The sequence below is a fragment of the Rhea americana genome, unplaced genomic scaffold (assembly GCF_003343005.1).
Source record: "Rhea americana isolate MKP2758 unplaced genomic scaffold, rheAme1 scaffold_506, whole genome shotgun sequence".
Taxonomy (NCBI): domain Eukaryota; kingdom Metazoa; phylum Chordata; class Aves; order Rheiformes; family Rheidae; genus Rhea; species Rhea americana.
The window spans coordinates 167914-182263 of NW_028186653.1; the positions used below are offsets into that span (position 1 = coordinate 167914).

Here is a 14350-nt window from a genome sequence, read left to right on the forward strand (position 1 = left end):
GGAGGCGACATGGATGGAGATCAGGCTTCCCCCTGGTCTCTCCATGACATCAAGGAGCCTGTTCGGAGTGGGAGGGGCCACAGTGCACCTTTGGCCCAAGGCAGGAGGGCTAATGCCTGCATCAGAACAGGCGCCAGTAGGGCAGCGGCACATCTGGGCCCTGGGATGGCAATATGTGGGCCGCACACAGGGCAGGACAAAAGGAGTGGCACATCTGGAGCAGCCTCCTGCAAGCCTCAGAGCCTGCTGGGAGGAGCAGGGTGGAAGCAGTCCTGCCTGTGGATGCTGGATCCTGTAGGAAACAGCCCTGCACCTAGAGGGACCAACTTGGCTCCCTAAGAAGGGGTCCTGGTGGTAGACCATGCTGTGCAGATGCTGTGCCTCCTCCTGCATCGCCTCCTGTCTCAAATTGTTGCTCAGATGCCTGGTGGTAGACGCTGACCCCAGGAATCCTGCTGGACACAGCTCTCAAAGAGGTTACTGGAGCACGCCTGACCTGATGCATTCCCAAAGGCACCCTGGAGATCCCAGCAACCCCGGTACCAGCCGGACCACCGTATCAGGTCCTGCTGGGCTGTTTGCATCCCACTCCAGCACCAGCGAGGGAGGCAGATAGCCCCAGGAGCAGGGATGGGGATTAGCTGCAGTCTCCAACCTGTGCTACATCCTTCTCTCCTTCCCAGCTGGCAGAGATGCTGGCTCCCTGCTCTGCTCCTCTCCATGTGTGTTTGTGTGCCCACGTGTGTGTGTGTGTGTGTGTGTGTGTGTGTCCAAGGGTTGTGCACACATATGTGAATGTGCCTGGGGATGCTGGGCGCTGCCACTTCTCTTTGCAGGAGGACTCAGCTCGGTGACCTGGCGGGAGGAGGGCTGCCAGACACTCACTCCTTCCTCTCCTCACAGGCATTCAGGTTCTTTCTCTTGTATTTCCCTTTTCTTTCTCCCTTCATCTCCGGCCACCACCGTAGTGATCTAGACAGAGACTTTTGGAATAACAATGACAACACAGTGCAGCAGAAATGGAGCTCCTACCCTCCCAAGGAATTTATCCTAAACATTTCACCCTACGCCCCGTATGGTGATCCACGGCTTTCCCTCAAGTGAGTCTCTCTTTGCCTGCTCCAGTTGCGCCTCGTGAGTATATGAGCAGCCCCATTGACCTTCCCTGCTCCTGGCCACCCCCTGCACCCTCACCATGGGGCAGTGCCCACAGGGACGAGCAACCTCTGCAGCCCACTCTGGGTGCCACAGGGCCAGGGTTGTATGTTGGGCCCCCTGCCTCCGTCACCCTCCCCGCAGCACCAGTCAACTCACTAACATGGCTTTTCTCTCGCTGGCACTTCTCCTAAGCAGCTCTCTCCACCGCTTGTCCAGTCTGGGATGAAAAGAACCTTTTATTCACGTCCCTTCCTTCCTGTACCTTTATTATTTTGATTTTTTTTTTCTTTTTTTATGGTTTTACCACCATCACAACCTCCCCATAGGGCCAAGGTGCCACCATGCCAGGGCCCCCACTTTTTGCAGTGCTGATGTCTCTCTCTCTCTCTCTCTCTCTCTCTCTCTCTCTCTATCCGTTTCTCGTCCGTCTGTCTGCCCATCCACCTCCTGCTCTGGATCTCTCCTCCCCTCCCCCCGCCACTCCCCCCATGTCTGTCTTGGGCATCCGGCCCGGTGGCCCGGCCCAGTGGCTCTCTGTTGTCAGGGGCCAAGCTGACAGCATCGACTGCGGCAGGGCTGGCAGCTGAGAGGGACAGCCGCCCCGGCGAGAAGCAGCGCCTCAGCGAGGACGGCATGAAGAGCAGCATCTCTGCCCACAGCGAGCCTGGTGTGGGAAAGGCGGGCCGAGGCCGCTGGCACACAGTGCAGAGCCACTTGGCCGCAGGGAAGCTCAGCCTCTCCAAGTGAGTGAGCACATGCAGCCCTAGCAGGGCCCCTGCCATGGCCACCACCATGGCCACTACAGGCCAGGAGAACTCACAGGACCGGGGCAATAGTAACGGAGGAAGGAGAGCAGCCTGCAAGGGCTCAACCCTTCCATGGCATCCCACAGGCTCCTCTGGGTGCCTCACTGGCTGCTCTGATTCCCTAGGGAAGATTTGGGGAAAAGCCTGAGGTTTATGAGATTTAGGGAGGACATGAAGCTTTTGCCATTTCTGCAGTAGATCAAGCAGGCTGGGTAGAGATTTCAGATGAGATCCTCAGCTTGGCAAAATCAGCATCACTCTGCTGAGTTAAGTGGAATTAATTTATCTGCCAGAGCTGCAGGCTTGGTCCCTCACATTCCTCACATTCCTGATCTCCACTCGGATTTCCTGTGTTGAGTCGCGGCAGACTCGGTAGTTAATTCAAATATCATGTTGTCCTATAATTCCCTGAATAGCAAGTGTGCTTGGGTGCCTTATCTAGGGATCCAGCAATGCAGTTCTTTGGAAAGGGCAGTGCATCGTTGTGTGCTGCTGCAGCAAAGCGCCGTCACTAAAGCACTTCCTACAGAAATGTCAAGGTAAAATCTGAAGTACTTCTCACATCGGTCTTGTTCCAACTGTGCTATTAGAGGAAAAAAACAGTGTGAAAGGCAGGAGCTTGTCAGATAAAGCTTGCCAGGCCCACCTTCCCTAGCTTACATGTGTATGGGCTACCATGGATCCCCTAGAAGTGCAACCTGGCCCTCCCACTTCCCCTTTTCAGCTTGGTCTTGCTCGTGTGTTCTAACACAGTGGGTGGGAGGTGTGCGTGAGCGAGGGGAGAGCATGAGGAAGAGAAGGAAGACTTGCACTGAGGCTTTGTGTCAAAACAGAACATCTCCCTACCCTCCACTGGGGGGTCTGTGCTGCTTCTGCAGGCTGTGGGAAGCGTAGCTAAGAAAAGGCAGTCCGCAGATGCTGTGCAGACATCAGCATATGGGAAACTCAAAGCATTTCTGCACCTCCACTTGCTGTGACAAGCCAGGTTGAAATCTCCTGGGCTGTGGCATGTGATTTCAGGACCCCAGCAAGTGCAAAGGCATCCAAATCGGAAAAGGCGCTCTCTGCTCTGAACTTGTAACTAATTGCTGCCAAGAGCTAGACAGACAGACAGACAGAATTGACATGCTGTGCTCAGCTTCCACAGCCCAGCTGGCCCCCGTTATGTGCCTGGCGTTTTGGAGGGGCTGGAGAGCAGAGTTAAGGGGATCGAGGAAATTGCCCTCAAAGCCTCCTGCCTCGCAGCATTTTTTGCCCTTAGGATCTACTTTAGGCTCAATTTCTGTGGCTTTCAGGCTTTTCTGGTGTTCATTTCCATGCCTCATGACCTGATCTAGATCAGTGCCAGGTGAGCAGGTCTGCAATAGTCCTCCCTGCACGTTTGCGCAGAGCTATGATGTGGTAGCTCGTGGCACAGTGGCCAGGTGCCAGGCACCCAAGACAGGGTGGGATCCAGGCCAGGCACCCTGGGCACTGGCCCAGCTCCCACATGGCACAGCCTGCTGCCAGGAGCTTGTGTCTCCAGCTGGCTCTGGGCCAAGTGGAGCCAGATTTAGTTTCCTGTGACTGAGAGGTTGTAAAATGAACTAATTTAGGAGTTGATAAAAAACTGAAACAAGGTCGACGGCAGGCAGAGAGGAAGGCAGGGGAGGCACAGCACCTGGCCAATGCACTTGTCTTCTGCTTTGGGATCCCAGCTCTAGAGCTAGGCCAGGCCCAGGTCCATGAAGCGGGAGGGCTCTCTGCTCCTCTGAACTTCCCTCCCTTTTCACTTTCATTCTTGCTCTTTTTTTTTTTTTTTTTTTTTTTTTTTTTTTCCGAGATCTACACTCTTTCTTTTTACGACGCTCTTAAGATGCTCTATAAATGTCCCTTCCTTTGGTCCAATCAAGAGAGATGGTTAGCTTCAACAGCTTCAATCCTTTTTTTTTTTTTTTGCTTTTCTTTCACCCTTCTTTTTTTTTCTTCTTCCTCTCTCTCTCCCTGCTGTTTGTCACATTTGGTTTCAATCATTGCCCCAGCCTGGCCCCAGCGGCAGCAGAAAGAAAGTAGGCTACTGTTAGTGAAGGCGATTCCCCCCGTGCTGGGCAGGGATGGTGATCTCAGGAGGGTCTATGGCTCCAGGGTCACAGCTACCTGGCTGTCTTCATATGCAGAGACTCCTGAGAGCCTTGGACACAGCAGCTGGGCTGGACCTCCCTGGGTTGCATGGCCCAGATGGTTGCTGGAAGAGCTTGCCAACAGTGCCAGACCACATCTGCACACATGGCCAGCTTCACACAGTGTGGCTTGGCCCAGCAGGCACCTGGCAATGCATTTTATCGCAGGCCGCCTCCAGCCACCTGCAGGGACCACATTGCACACTTGGTTGGGTTTAAGTAGTAGTGCCACATGCCAGCTGGATACAAGCCTGCATGCTGAGCTTTGGCTGCACATACGAGCTACATGTCATATGTCTGGCTCTGTGATTAGCCATGAGCTTTGTGGGCTGTGGCAAGCGACTTTCTCCTGCTTGCTGGCTGCATGAGTTGATGGGGTGACGCATGGCTGGCTGCTCCCTCCAGGAGCTGGCCCGCACCTTGTTGAAGGGCCATACTGAGCACTTTCCCAGGGGCACTCGTGCCTGGCTGTATGGGCCTGTCTTGCGTGTGCTCTGCACTGCCACAGGGCTTGCCCTGGGGCTAGCAACATGGCTAGCTGTCAGCACCACCGCTCCCCCCACTGTGGCTGCAGCCTCTCCTGCTCTTTGCATGTGCCCTTCCTGCTGCCCAGGTGAAGCCCATCTGGGCCTCTGGCTTGGGCCCATGGGTTTCTCCATGCTCGCAGCAGGGCTGGAAGACCACTGTGGCCAGGGCTGAGTCCCTGTCACCACCCTTGCTGCTGCAAAAAGAGGTCCGTCCCCCTGCTTGTGGGCAGCATCTTGGTGCGCGGGACCTGGCTTGGCCCCTAGGTAGACCCTGCGTGCTGTGGCAGTCTAGCCTGCTGCAGCTGAGGAGCCACAAGGCTTGGCCCTCTTGCACCAGGACCTGTGGGAAGGCCCCATCCTACACAGGCCTGCCAGCCTCCCACCCTGTCTCAGTCCCCGGTGGGCCAGGAAGGCGGAGACATGACGCATGGCGGTAGAGGGCTGGACGCTGAGGGTGGGAGGGACAGGAGGGTGGGTTGGCTGGCAGCATGTGAATGGGAGTCGCGTGGCCACAGAGGGATTCGCCTTCATGCAGCAGCCTCAGTAGCTCTCAAACGAGGTCAGCCGGCGTGCTGGGAAGGCACCAGATGCGCATCAGCTGCTGGAATGGGAGGGCGCCAAGGCGGACAGGCGCAGCAGTGCCAGAGTTCCAGCCCACCAGGATCAGATGGCGCTCAGGAGATGCAAGCAGGGCAGATGGGTGAGATAGCCATGGTGCAAGAGCCTCCTGCTTCTGGAGAGGCCACGACAGGGCCAAGAGCCAGAGAGACTGGTCGCTGCATCTGCTGGCCCCTGCCAGACTGCTCCCTGCGCTGGGGCATCTTCTCTCTAATGCTCTTCTTTTCCTTCCTCCAATTTTGCCCCTTCACCTTCTTCTCCTTTCTCTCCTCTCCTTTGCCCTTCCTTTCCCTAAGTTTCGAGGACTCCACCTTGTCCACAGCCACTACCCTTGAGTATATCCCCACCTCAGCAGGCGACCCCAAATGCCAGAGGCCCCGCACGCTTATACGCCAGCAAAGTCTGCAACAGCCCCTCAGCCAGCATCAGCGGGCCAACCACAGCCAGCCCACCACCAGCCAGAGCCTGGGCCACCTCCAGGCCCACAGCAGCTCTGGCTCCAGCACCAGCAACCCCCGGGGCTACCGCAGTGGCCAGGCACGCCAAGGCATCGCTGCTGGCTCCAAGCATCGGACAGCAGGTGGCCGGAGCCGCTCCAATCCCGGCAGCTGGGACCATGTGGTGGGGCAAATTCGGAACCGAGGCTTGGACATGAAGTCTTTTCTGTAAGTCTTCTCTCTTGTTTCTGTGTCCTTTACTCTCCCCTCCTCCTGCAGGTCACTATCCTGGCTAGCAGCAATGCTCCGCACTGTGCCATGCTGCATGTGGCCCTCAGGAGTGCAGCCATGGGAGGACCCAGGCCCCCTCCAACACCATCACCTCTCAAGTAGCTGAGGACAGGCAGAGGGATGGGTCTCCCCTTACCATTGGTGGCTGGGGAGATGTTTCATATGCTCTCAGGGTTAGCCGGGCCATGTTTACTTTGCATGGGGGGGCTTCATTGCGAGTCCCCTGCCATGTTGCTGACCAGCACAGCTGCCTTTGTAGAAGGGACTTGCTGCTCCTGGGGTCCCTTTTGGTCTGTGGTGGGGTCAGATGTGTCTCCTAGGCTGAGGGATGGGATGTAGAGTCCTCACCCCATGGGCAAAGTGGGAAAGGTCTTACCTTGTCCCGTGTAAAACACAGGGAGGCTGCGGTCTGTCCTCAGGCTCCTTGACTGCCATGATAATGTGAAAATGGGCTGAATTGCAGCCTGGTAGGGTGTTCAGGTTGCATGCCCAAGAATCCAGGCCATCGCTAGGTGCTCTTCCCACAGCGTTGCCTGTGGGTGGTGAGATGTTGCACCAGGGAGGAATTTTCCAGCTTGTGGAGCTGCCATCAGGGGTGTGTTCCCAGGGCTGTGGAAGCAATGCCCCCTGAGCAGGAGGGGGAAGCAGCCTTGCTGATGGTACTCCTCACACCAAGGTGACTGTTCAGCCCCAATATTGCTGCCTATCAGCCTCTGGTCTGCCTGTGCTGTGATCTGCAAATGCAGCTTTGTTGGAGCTGCTTGATGTGTGTGATCTTTAATCTGTCTTAAATATATCTCCTAACGATGGTGGCTTTTAAATCGCAGATGCTGAGGACTAATCTGAGTCCCTTGCTGTCATCATATCTCAGCACATGATACTGTCACTCCTTCACAGACTATGTCCTCCACCCCCTACCCTCCCTGTTGTCCTCACCCATTGCCACCAGCCTCCATTCACTCCCCAGGAACAGAGATGCCCCACGTCATGGTTGCACTTCTTGCAGGGGTGAGGGGCAGCAGGCCAGCTCCCATCCTCATGTCAGTCCACACAGTTCCTTTAGCAGCAAGGTTGAGTCAGAAAGATGAGGACCTAGGAGATGTGCGTTTGGTTACCCACTCTGCTCCCCAGGTCAGCTCTGGTAAAATTATTTAACTTCCCAGCCCAAATTATCCCACACCGGCTCCTCTGGTGTATTCACCCAGAAGATGCAAGTCATTCTGCCAGTCTTACTAACCCCCATAGCCACCTTCCTTATTGTTAGCTGATGCATGATTAATCCCAGTCCGTTCTGGGACTGTTCACACCCCCTCTTCTCCTCCACATACATGTCACTGTGGAGTCTCTGCCTCCTGGCCTCTCCCTGAGAGGCATTCATAGAAAGCTCTGTTTGATGCCTTCCTGATTTATAGATGAATCTCATTAGCCATCCTGAGGGTCATATTCCTCTCTGTTTACCCAGTATCATCACTGGTTCCAGCCTTAATTGGCAACGAGGGGGAGTATCCACAGAGCAGGGATATGCTGAGCAATTGTACTGCTTCCCCATGGAGGAATCGTTGCCATTTACCAGCACTGCTTTCCAACTGCTATTAACTTTGCTTTTTCTCTTTATTCTGTTTACCATCCTGCCTTGCTCCCCTGTGCCGCAAAGCAAATGCAGCCATAAGCCAGAGGAGGCTGTGCTAACTGGGTGACGTAATCCACGAGGCCCTTCTCGAGGGGAAGATGGTGTCCCAAAACCTCCAGAGGGTGAAAATACATGCTCCAGGAATGAGGAGGGAGCCAGGTGCCTTGAGCATTGCCCCATCCGTGGGAGGAAGGGAGTCAAACACATCCCCAGCACTTTTTACACCACCAAAGCAATCCCTTTACTAGAGGGTCTTGCATTTGGTCTCTACTGGCAGGCAGCAAGGACGCTTGAAGGAGAAGGGAGAGCATCTGGGAGGTGACCGTCCCTGATATACTCAGCTTTACTTCCCTCTAGAGCTGGGAGGATGGTCTCTCTTCCTGAGCTTTACTTGCTGCTGGTAGCCATCTCCACCAGGAATTTTTCTAGTCTCACTATACTGGTGCCTCTGAGCCCTCCAAAGCACGCTGGGCTGAGGGATCTCTGATGCTCCTGGGTGCCATGCAGCAAAGCCTTGCCTGTCCCTTGCTGCTCTTTCACACTACTCCATCTTTCTGTCTCTCCTGTGTCTTTCCATGGCTCCTCTCTTGAGAGGCAGACTCCTGTCCCTCCTCCAGCTTCATGCAAACATCATCCCTCATCCTTGGTCATGCTCCCCACCTCTCTTGGCACTGTTTCCCTCTTGGTAGCACTTTGGCATCTCCTCATCCCAGTGACATCTCCAAGCAGGACAGAGCCCACAAGTGCCATTCCAGGGCTGAGGAACATGGTGTGCAACCTTTCTAAGGAGCAGCACCTGCCTGGGTCCCAGCTGGGACTTGCCTCCCACTGTGGACTCTGTGGGCAGGGGAGAGGGGTGGCCACAACCACATGATATTACAAAACACTGCAGGAGCTCACTGTCCCACTGGGCTGGGGCCAGCAGCTTCTGGGCATGCAGCTCTGTCTGTCTGCCAGTCAAAGTCAAAGAGCCCTTTGGGGTCAGACCTCCGTCCAGCAGCAGGTACCAGCCTCTGATTGGAGCTGACACCATGCCCAGCAGCCTGGTCATTGGTGTGACAGGCAGCACATCTCCTACTTCATCTGGTCAGCCCAGCTTGAGTAGCCCAGGGAGCACTCTGCACTTCCTGCCTCAGGAACAGAGGAAGGATTGTGGCTGGCCTGGACCCATAACGCTCCCTCCTGGGAACCTTCAGCCTTTCTCCCAACCTAGCCTCTGAAGCCCTGATGCCTCTCACACATTCTCCCTTTCACTCTCTGCCGTGAGGCTTCGGTGCTGTTTCTTCTCCAGCTTCCCTGTTTGATATTTTGTTCCTCTCTCTCTCTCTCTCTCTCTCTCTCTCTTTCTCTCCTGTTTTGCTTCCTTCTCCCTGTGTGCGGGACTGCCTGGGCAGGGAAGGCCGGATGGTTGTGCTATCCCTGGTTTTGGGACTCTCAGAGCAAGATGACTTTGCCAATATCCCTGACCTGCAGCCCACTGGGACAGAGCCGAACCAGCCGAACGCTCAGGGGGACAAGAGGTATGAGTAAGGAAGAGGGCAGTCCTGCAGGAGGACCTCACCCAGGGTTGGAGGAGGAGGAGGCTGGCCTCATGGAGCGTGAAGGTTGGAGCAGCAGAGGGTGGCACATCAGGCAGCCCGGGCACCGGCACGGTGACGTTTGCAGACGCTGGCAGTTCCCCTCTCAACCCGCTGGTGCCCACAAGGGGGAGGAGCTCATCCCTCTGGAGTTTCTATGCTGAGTAGACCCCAACCCTCTCCTTCTCCCTCCCTGACTACCCTTGTTCCCTTCCCTATCCTCATCCACCTCCATCTCACCCTGCGCTGTGTGCATACTGGTGGGATGCATGCCTGGGGGCAGCATGGAGGGAGGGAGTAGGACAGGAGATCCCTGGCCTGGGAGAAGGAACAACCTAGCCATGGGCTGGTTGATCTTGCAGGAGAACCTCCTGAAGTTGCCATGTTTGCAGAGACAGCATCCTCTGACCTCGAGGGTCAGTGGTGTATTGCCCCCAGGTGTTGCACTGCTGAAACCTGGAACCTGGCAGAGGCTGCCTGCCATCACCTGCTGTGGAGCCGGGTCTCCATGGCAGCTGCTTGTCTGCCTAGGGGTGGTGGGCAGCCACCAAACTCCATGGCTTGGGCCCTTGCCTGGGGATGCTGCAAGCCTCCAGGCTGCTCCAGCCGCTGCCATGACATGCAGCCAGGAACTTCTCCTGGGGCAGCAGAGAGGCCAGTGCCAATGGCAGAGCCTGGGGAGTCCAGAGCAGCCACTGCTGTGAAATACTGTCAGGAGCCAAGGAGTCCTGAGCCATGGGGAGTGGGTGTTAATCCCCTCTCAAGCAGGGAGGAGGTGTGAAGCAGGCAAGCGCTGGCTCCCCACGTGATTGGTGTGTTAACGAAGTGGCACCATTCTCACCCACTGACTATTTTTACCTTGTTCGGGTTGTGTTTCACTCCATATTTTAGCACTTCCCTCCCCAGTGTCACATTGCACAGCCTGTTCCTGCCAGGAGCACGGGGAGCCCACAGAGCACAGCCCCATGTGCCAGCATGGCTGGGTCTTCCCAGCGCCTGTGTCCAGGCACCCAGCACCTCCTCAGCACTCAGGAGCTGGATGGTGGCAGCTGAGGGCTGCAGCCAGACCCTGTTTCCCTTCCCCTCTGCTCCTCTGCCAGCCCCAGTATCTGTTTTGAAAGGCCCAATCCCCATGTAGACCGTCAGCAGCTCAGTGTTCTCTCCCAACTTCCTCAGCTGAAGCTTGTCCTCATGCCTTCATCTCCCTCCCTGGTCCCTGTCCCCCTCTGGCCCAGCAGGACACAGGTGAGATTAAGCCGGTGGTGGAGGGGTGAGCTGGGCTCCGAGGACACGAAGCTGGTTGCAGCATCCTCTGCACTCTCACCTCACTGCCTGGCGCTCCCGGTCACTGTGTGCTGTTCTGCTGTGAAACGTCTCCTTTGTTCCCACGTCTCTGCTTCTTCCTTGCAGCCTGGCCCTGGTGGCTTCAGCCACAAACCTTATTCTGTCTGTCCTCCATCAACTAACCTCTCTCTGTCTACCCTGATCCTCTCTTTCCCCCCTTCCCTTCCCACAGGCAGTGGGCTGGTGGTCCTGTGGTGGAAGATGCAGCGCCGCCTCTCTTGCACTCTCTTTCTCATGCTCTCTCTCACTATCCTGTGACCTCAGCTGATGCGCTCCATTTCCCAGGCCGCTTCACAGACAATTCACCGAGAAGTCCCCGTCGCTGGCCACCGTCTCCTCTGCATTTGCTCTCACCCTGTTTCTAACCTGACTTTGCCTCTCCAGCTAGCTCGATCTCCTCCTTTATCTCTGTGCACCATACCGCCTGTGCGGGCAAGCCACATGCGTGCATGCACTTGGAGGGTGTGTGTGTGCACATGTGCATGCATGTGTGGGCATTGCTGCTGCTCCTGTGAGCGTTTTGCTGTGTGGGTCACCTCTGTGTGTGCACCTCAGGGGCTCTGCGTGTGCTGCCATCCCCATTACACTGAGGTTTTTGGTGCTTCTCTATTAGCATGTGTGTGTGTCCATCATGCACAAGGCTGCAGGAATTTTGCGTGTCTTGAGCTCGCTGTAGGAGTCTCTGCGTGTGTCTGGATCCATGTGCACTCATGTTATTCTGAGGCAGTACTCAATGCTCAGCATGGTGTCTGTGTTGCACCAGCAGTGCATCTGCATTGCTCTGCCATGCCGTGGGTTGAGGCACTTGAATTCTGTTGATGCGCCTGTCCATTGACTTATCACGGTGTCTTGATGTGTGTGGAAATGTCAACTTACAGCTGTCTAAGTACTGGAACGAGTGCACGTGTGAGTGTGGGCATCTCTCCTGCATCTGTGCATGAGTGGGTGGATGTGCATGCCAGCTGTGTCTGCGTGCATAATGTGTCCTTCTTTCTGGGGTGAGTTTGGATCTGCCTCTGCCATGGGAGCCAGTGAGGGCTGTCCAGGTGTGCGTGTGCTGCCCCTCTCTCTTCCGGCGTGCGCCTCTGTGTCCCATTGTTCCGTTATCTTCACACCTTGTGGCAGCACAACCCCACTGTGTGCCTGCCCATCCCCATTGCCACTGTCATGAGGGCCAGCACATGTCCCGTCACTGTCTGCCCCTCTCCCCGTGGGGCTACTTCCTCCTCCCAGCACATTGCACACAGTACTTCTGCAATGCCAGAGCTACTGGGCCCCCATCCCCTCTACATAGGGCTGCAAGCCAGAGAAACAGTCAGGATGGCACCAACTGCCTCTGCCAGCCCTGAAACCCAGCTCCGGCAGTGGAGCGCTGAGTGATGCTGGGGGCTGAAACGTACAGGGAAGAAGAGATGGCCCTGGGCTGATGGAGCAAGAAAGGAAGTGGGGAAGGGTTTTTTTAGTCATGCATTGAGCTGCCACTGTGGCAAGCAGCACCCGAGGGTCAGAGACAGGCAGGTGGATGCAGCCACAGTGTAGCCCTGTGCCTTTCCGCAACATCGCCTGAGAGAGTAGCATGGCCCTGCAGCTGCAGTACGGCACCACCAAGGGTGCTGCAGCTGCCAGATGGTGAGGTAGCGGGAAGTGGACGTGGTTACAGATTGCACTGGACTTGCTGTGCTGGCATGGAGGTTTGCAAGCTGTCGCAGCTCTGCTGTGAGCCAGCTGGTTGGTTTGGGGTTGTGTTGGACCTGCTGTTGGGTGCCGTCACAGCTCCCAGACAGCATGCCCTGGACGCTATGCACACCCAGGCTGGCAGATGGGCACTCAGCCCTACCTGTCAGCAAAGTGCATGGCAGAGGCTGGGGGGATGCAGTCTGAAGGCCAAAGGTGGAGAGGCTTCTCGGAGATACAAAGGATGCTCTGAGCTCTTGGCAGAGTCGGTCCAAGCCAAAGCCTTTGCAGGGCTTGGAGACCCTCACTGTCTTGCTCACTGCACTCAGCCTCTCTCTAAGGTGCTGTATCTCTTTCTCCAGGTTACCAGCTGGTGGAAAGGCAGCAAACACAGCCCCAGTGCCTGGGCAGACCCAGCAGCATGATGAGTCTGACCGGAAGACTGAGCCACGCTCCTCTGTCTCAGATCTCGTCAACTCACTGACCAGCGAGATGCTCATGGTGAGTGACAGCTGGAGACCTTGCTCCTGGCCTTAGAGCAGCCATACCACCCATGCCACACACACCCATGCCATTCCACCAACTGGTCTGGCTATCCTGAGGAGCAGGACATTCCTGCTGCTTGCTTCCTTCCTGATTTGTTTTGGAGATATTTTGGGCTGACACTGCTCTAATGAGGTGTGGGCAGCTCCTCACAGGATCTTGGCTTCATCCTCGGTCATCCCTGAGCCCTTCTGGGCTATGGCTCAGCATGGCATAGGGAGCAGGCTGTTTTGCTTTACGGCAGGTCATTGCCAAGATGTTCTGGGTTGCTCCAGCTCACCACACCATCATGGTTGGTTTGATGCAATGGTCTAGAATGGCAGTGCCATTGGGGCAAATTGTGAGCATGTTCTGGGCAGCTGTGCTCTGTGGGTTGGTGCCTCCTAGACCCCATCCCTGCTGTGAGTTAGTGCTGGGATGGTTTGAGCTCTCCTTCTCTGTGCACAAGTCTGGGTGCCTCGCCACTCTCTTTGGCTCTTCCTTGCTCTCACCCTCTCCCATGAGAGGCTCAGCACATCCGAGCCCTGCTCTGCTGAGCCCCCAGGCCCCCTTTTCATCCAGGTGCTGTGGTCAATATGTCCCTGGGTCAACTGAGGCCCCAGTGAGGTGACGCAGCCCTTCGCCCCCTAGGTCGGCACAAGGGAGCTGGTTCAGGAGATTGGACAGACAGGCTGTCAGCAGGAATTTGGCTAATTGGTGCTCCCATTCCCCGGGAAGTGAACGCATGGAGCAGAGCCAGGAGTCATCTAAGGAGATGCCTGCAGTATGGAGGCAGGGAGAAGCTGATGCTGTCTGACAGCTCCCCAGACAGCTGTGAGTGCCTGAGGCCATGGATCTGGAGATTAATTGTTTGTCTAAACAGAGCAAAGGGCTCAGGGCCTCATGTCTGCTGGCAGTGGTGTGGTGAAGATGTGGCTGCTGCCTGCAGGCACCAAGAGGAGGACCAGAGGCAGCAGGAGGGGTGGTGGAGGCTGATGGCTCTGCTGAGGGGTTGCGTTCACATCTCTGCAACAGAGGTGGTCAGGAGGGCTGGGGGCAGCACCACAAGATGCTGGCCCCCACTGTCAGCAGGAGAGCTGCCAGCCCTGCCATGGGTTTCCAGCAGCAGTTGATCACTCCAGAGGTCACTCCAGAGTAGGTTGGGATGGGCTTGTTTCTTCCATGGAGCACAAAGGGAGGCGTGATGCTGAGTGCCTCGTGGTAGGGTAGCACAGCCCTCTGCCATGGCACAGTTTGCTGGTGGAGAGGCCACATCTGCGCTCACAGCCCTGTGCTCACAGCCCATTCGCTCCATGCCACAGCTCTCCCCAGGCTCTGAGGATGATGAAGGACATGACAGCTCCAGCCGGGAGAACCTGGGCCGCATCCAGTTCAGTGTTGGCTACAACTTTCAGGAGTCTACTCTCACTGTCAAGATCATGAAGGCCCAGGAGCTGCCAGCCAAAGACTTCAGTGGCACTAGTGACCCCTTTGTTAAGATCTACCTGCTCCCAGATAAGAAGCACAAGTTGGAGACCAAGGTGAAGCGGAAGAACCTGAATCCACACTGGAACGAGACCTTCCTCTTCGAAGGTAAGGGCAGGCTG

At 56.2% G+C, this 14350-nt stretch overlaps 1 protein-coding gene across 1 annotated transcript in view; it reads left to right on the forward strand.

The window, feature by feature from the left end:
* The window catches only part of SYT7 (synaptotagmin 7), a 42130-nt gene that overhangs the window by 18715 nt on the left and 9065 nt on the right, over positions 1 to 14350 (forward strand). The window contains exons 4-9 of the mRNA XM_085317790.1: positions 969 to 1100; positions 1686 to 1901; positions 5565 to 5933; positions 9021 to 9146; positions 12584 to 12722; positions 14066 to 14336. Coding sequence (XP_085173916.1) covers positions 969 to 1100; positions 1686 to 1901; positions 5565 to 5933; positions 9021 to 9146; positions 12584 to 12722; positions 14066 to 14336 — 1253 coding nt within the window. The remainder of the gene's footprint in view (positions 1 to 968; positions 1101 to 1685; positions 1902 to 5564; positions 5934 to 9020; positions 9147 to 12583; positions 12723 to 14065; positions 14337 to 14350) is intronic.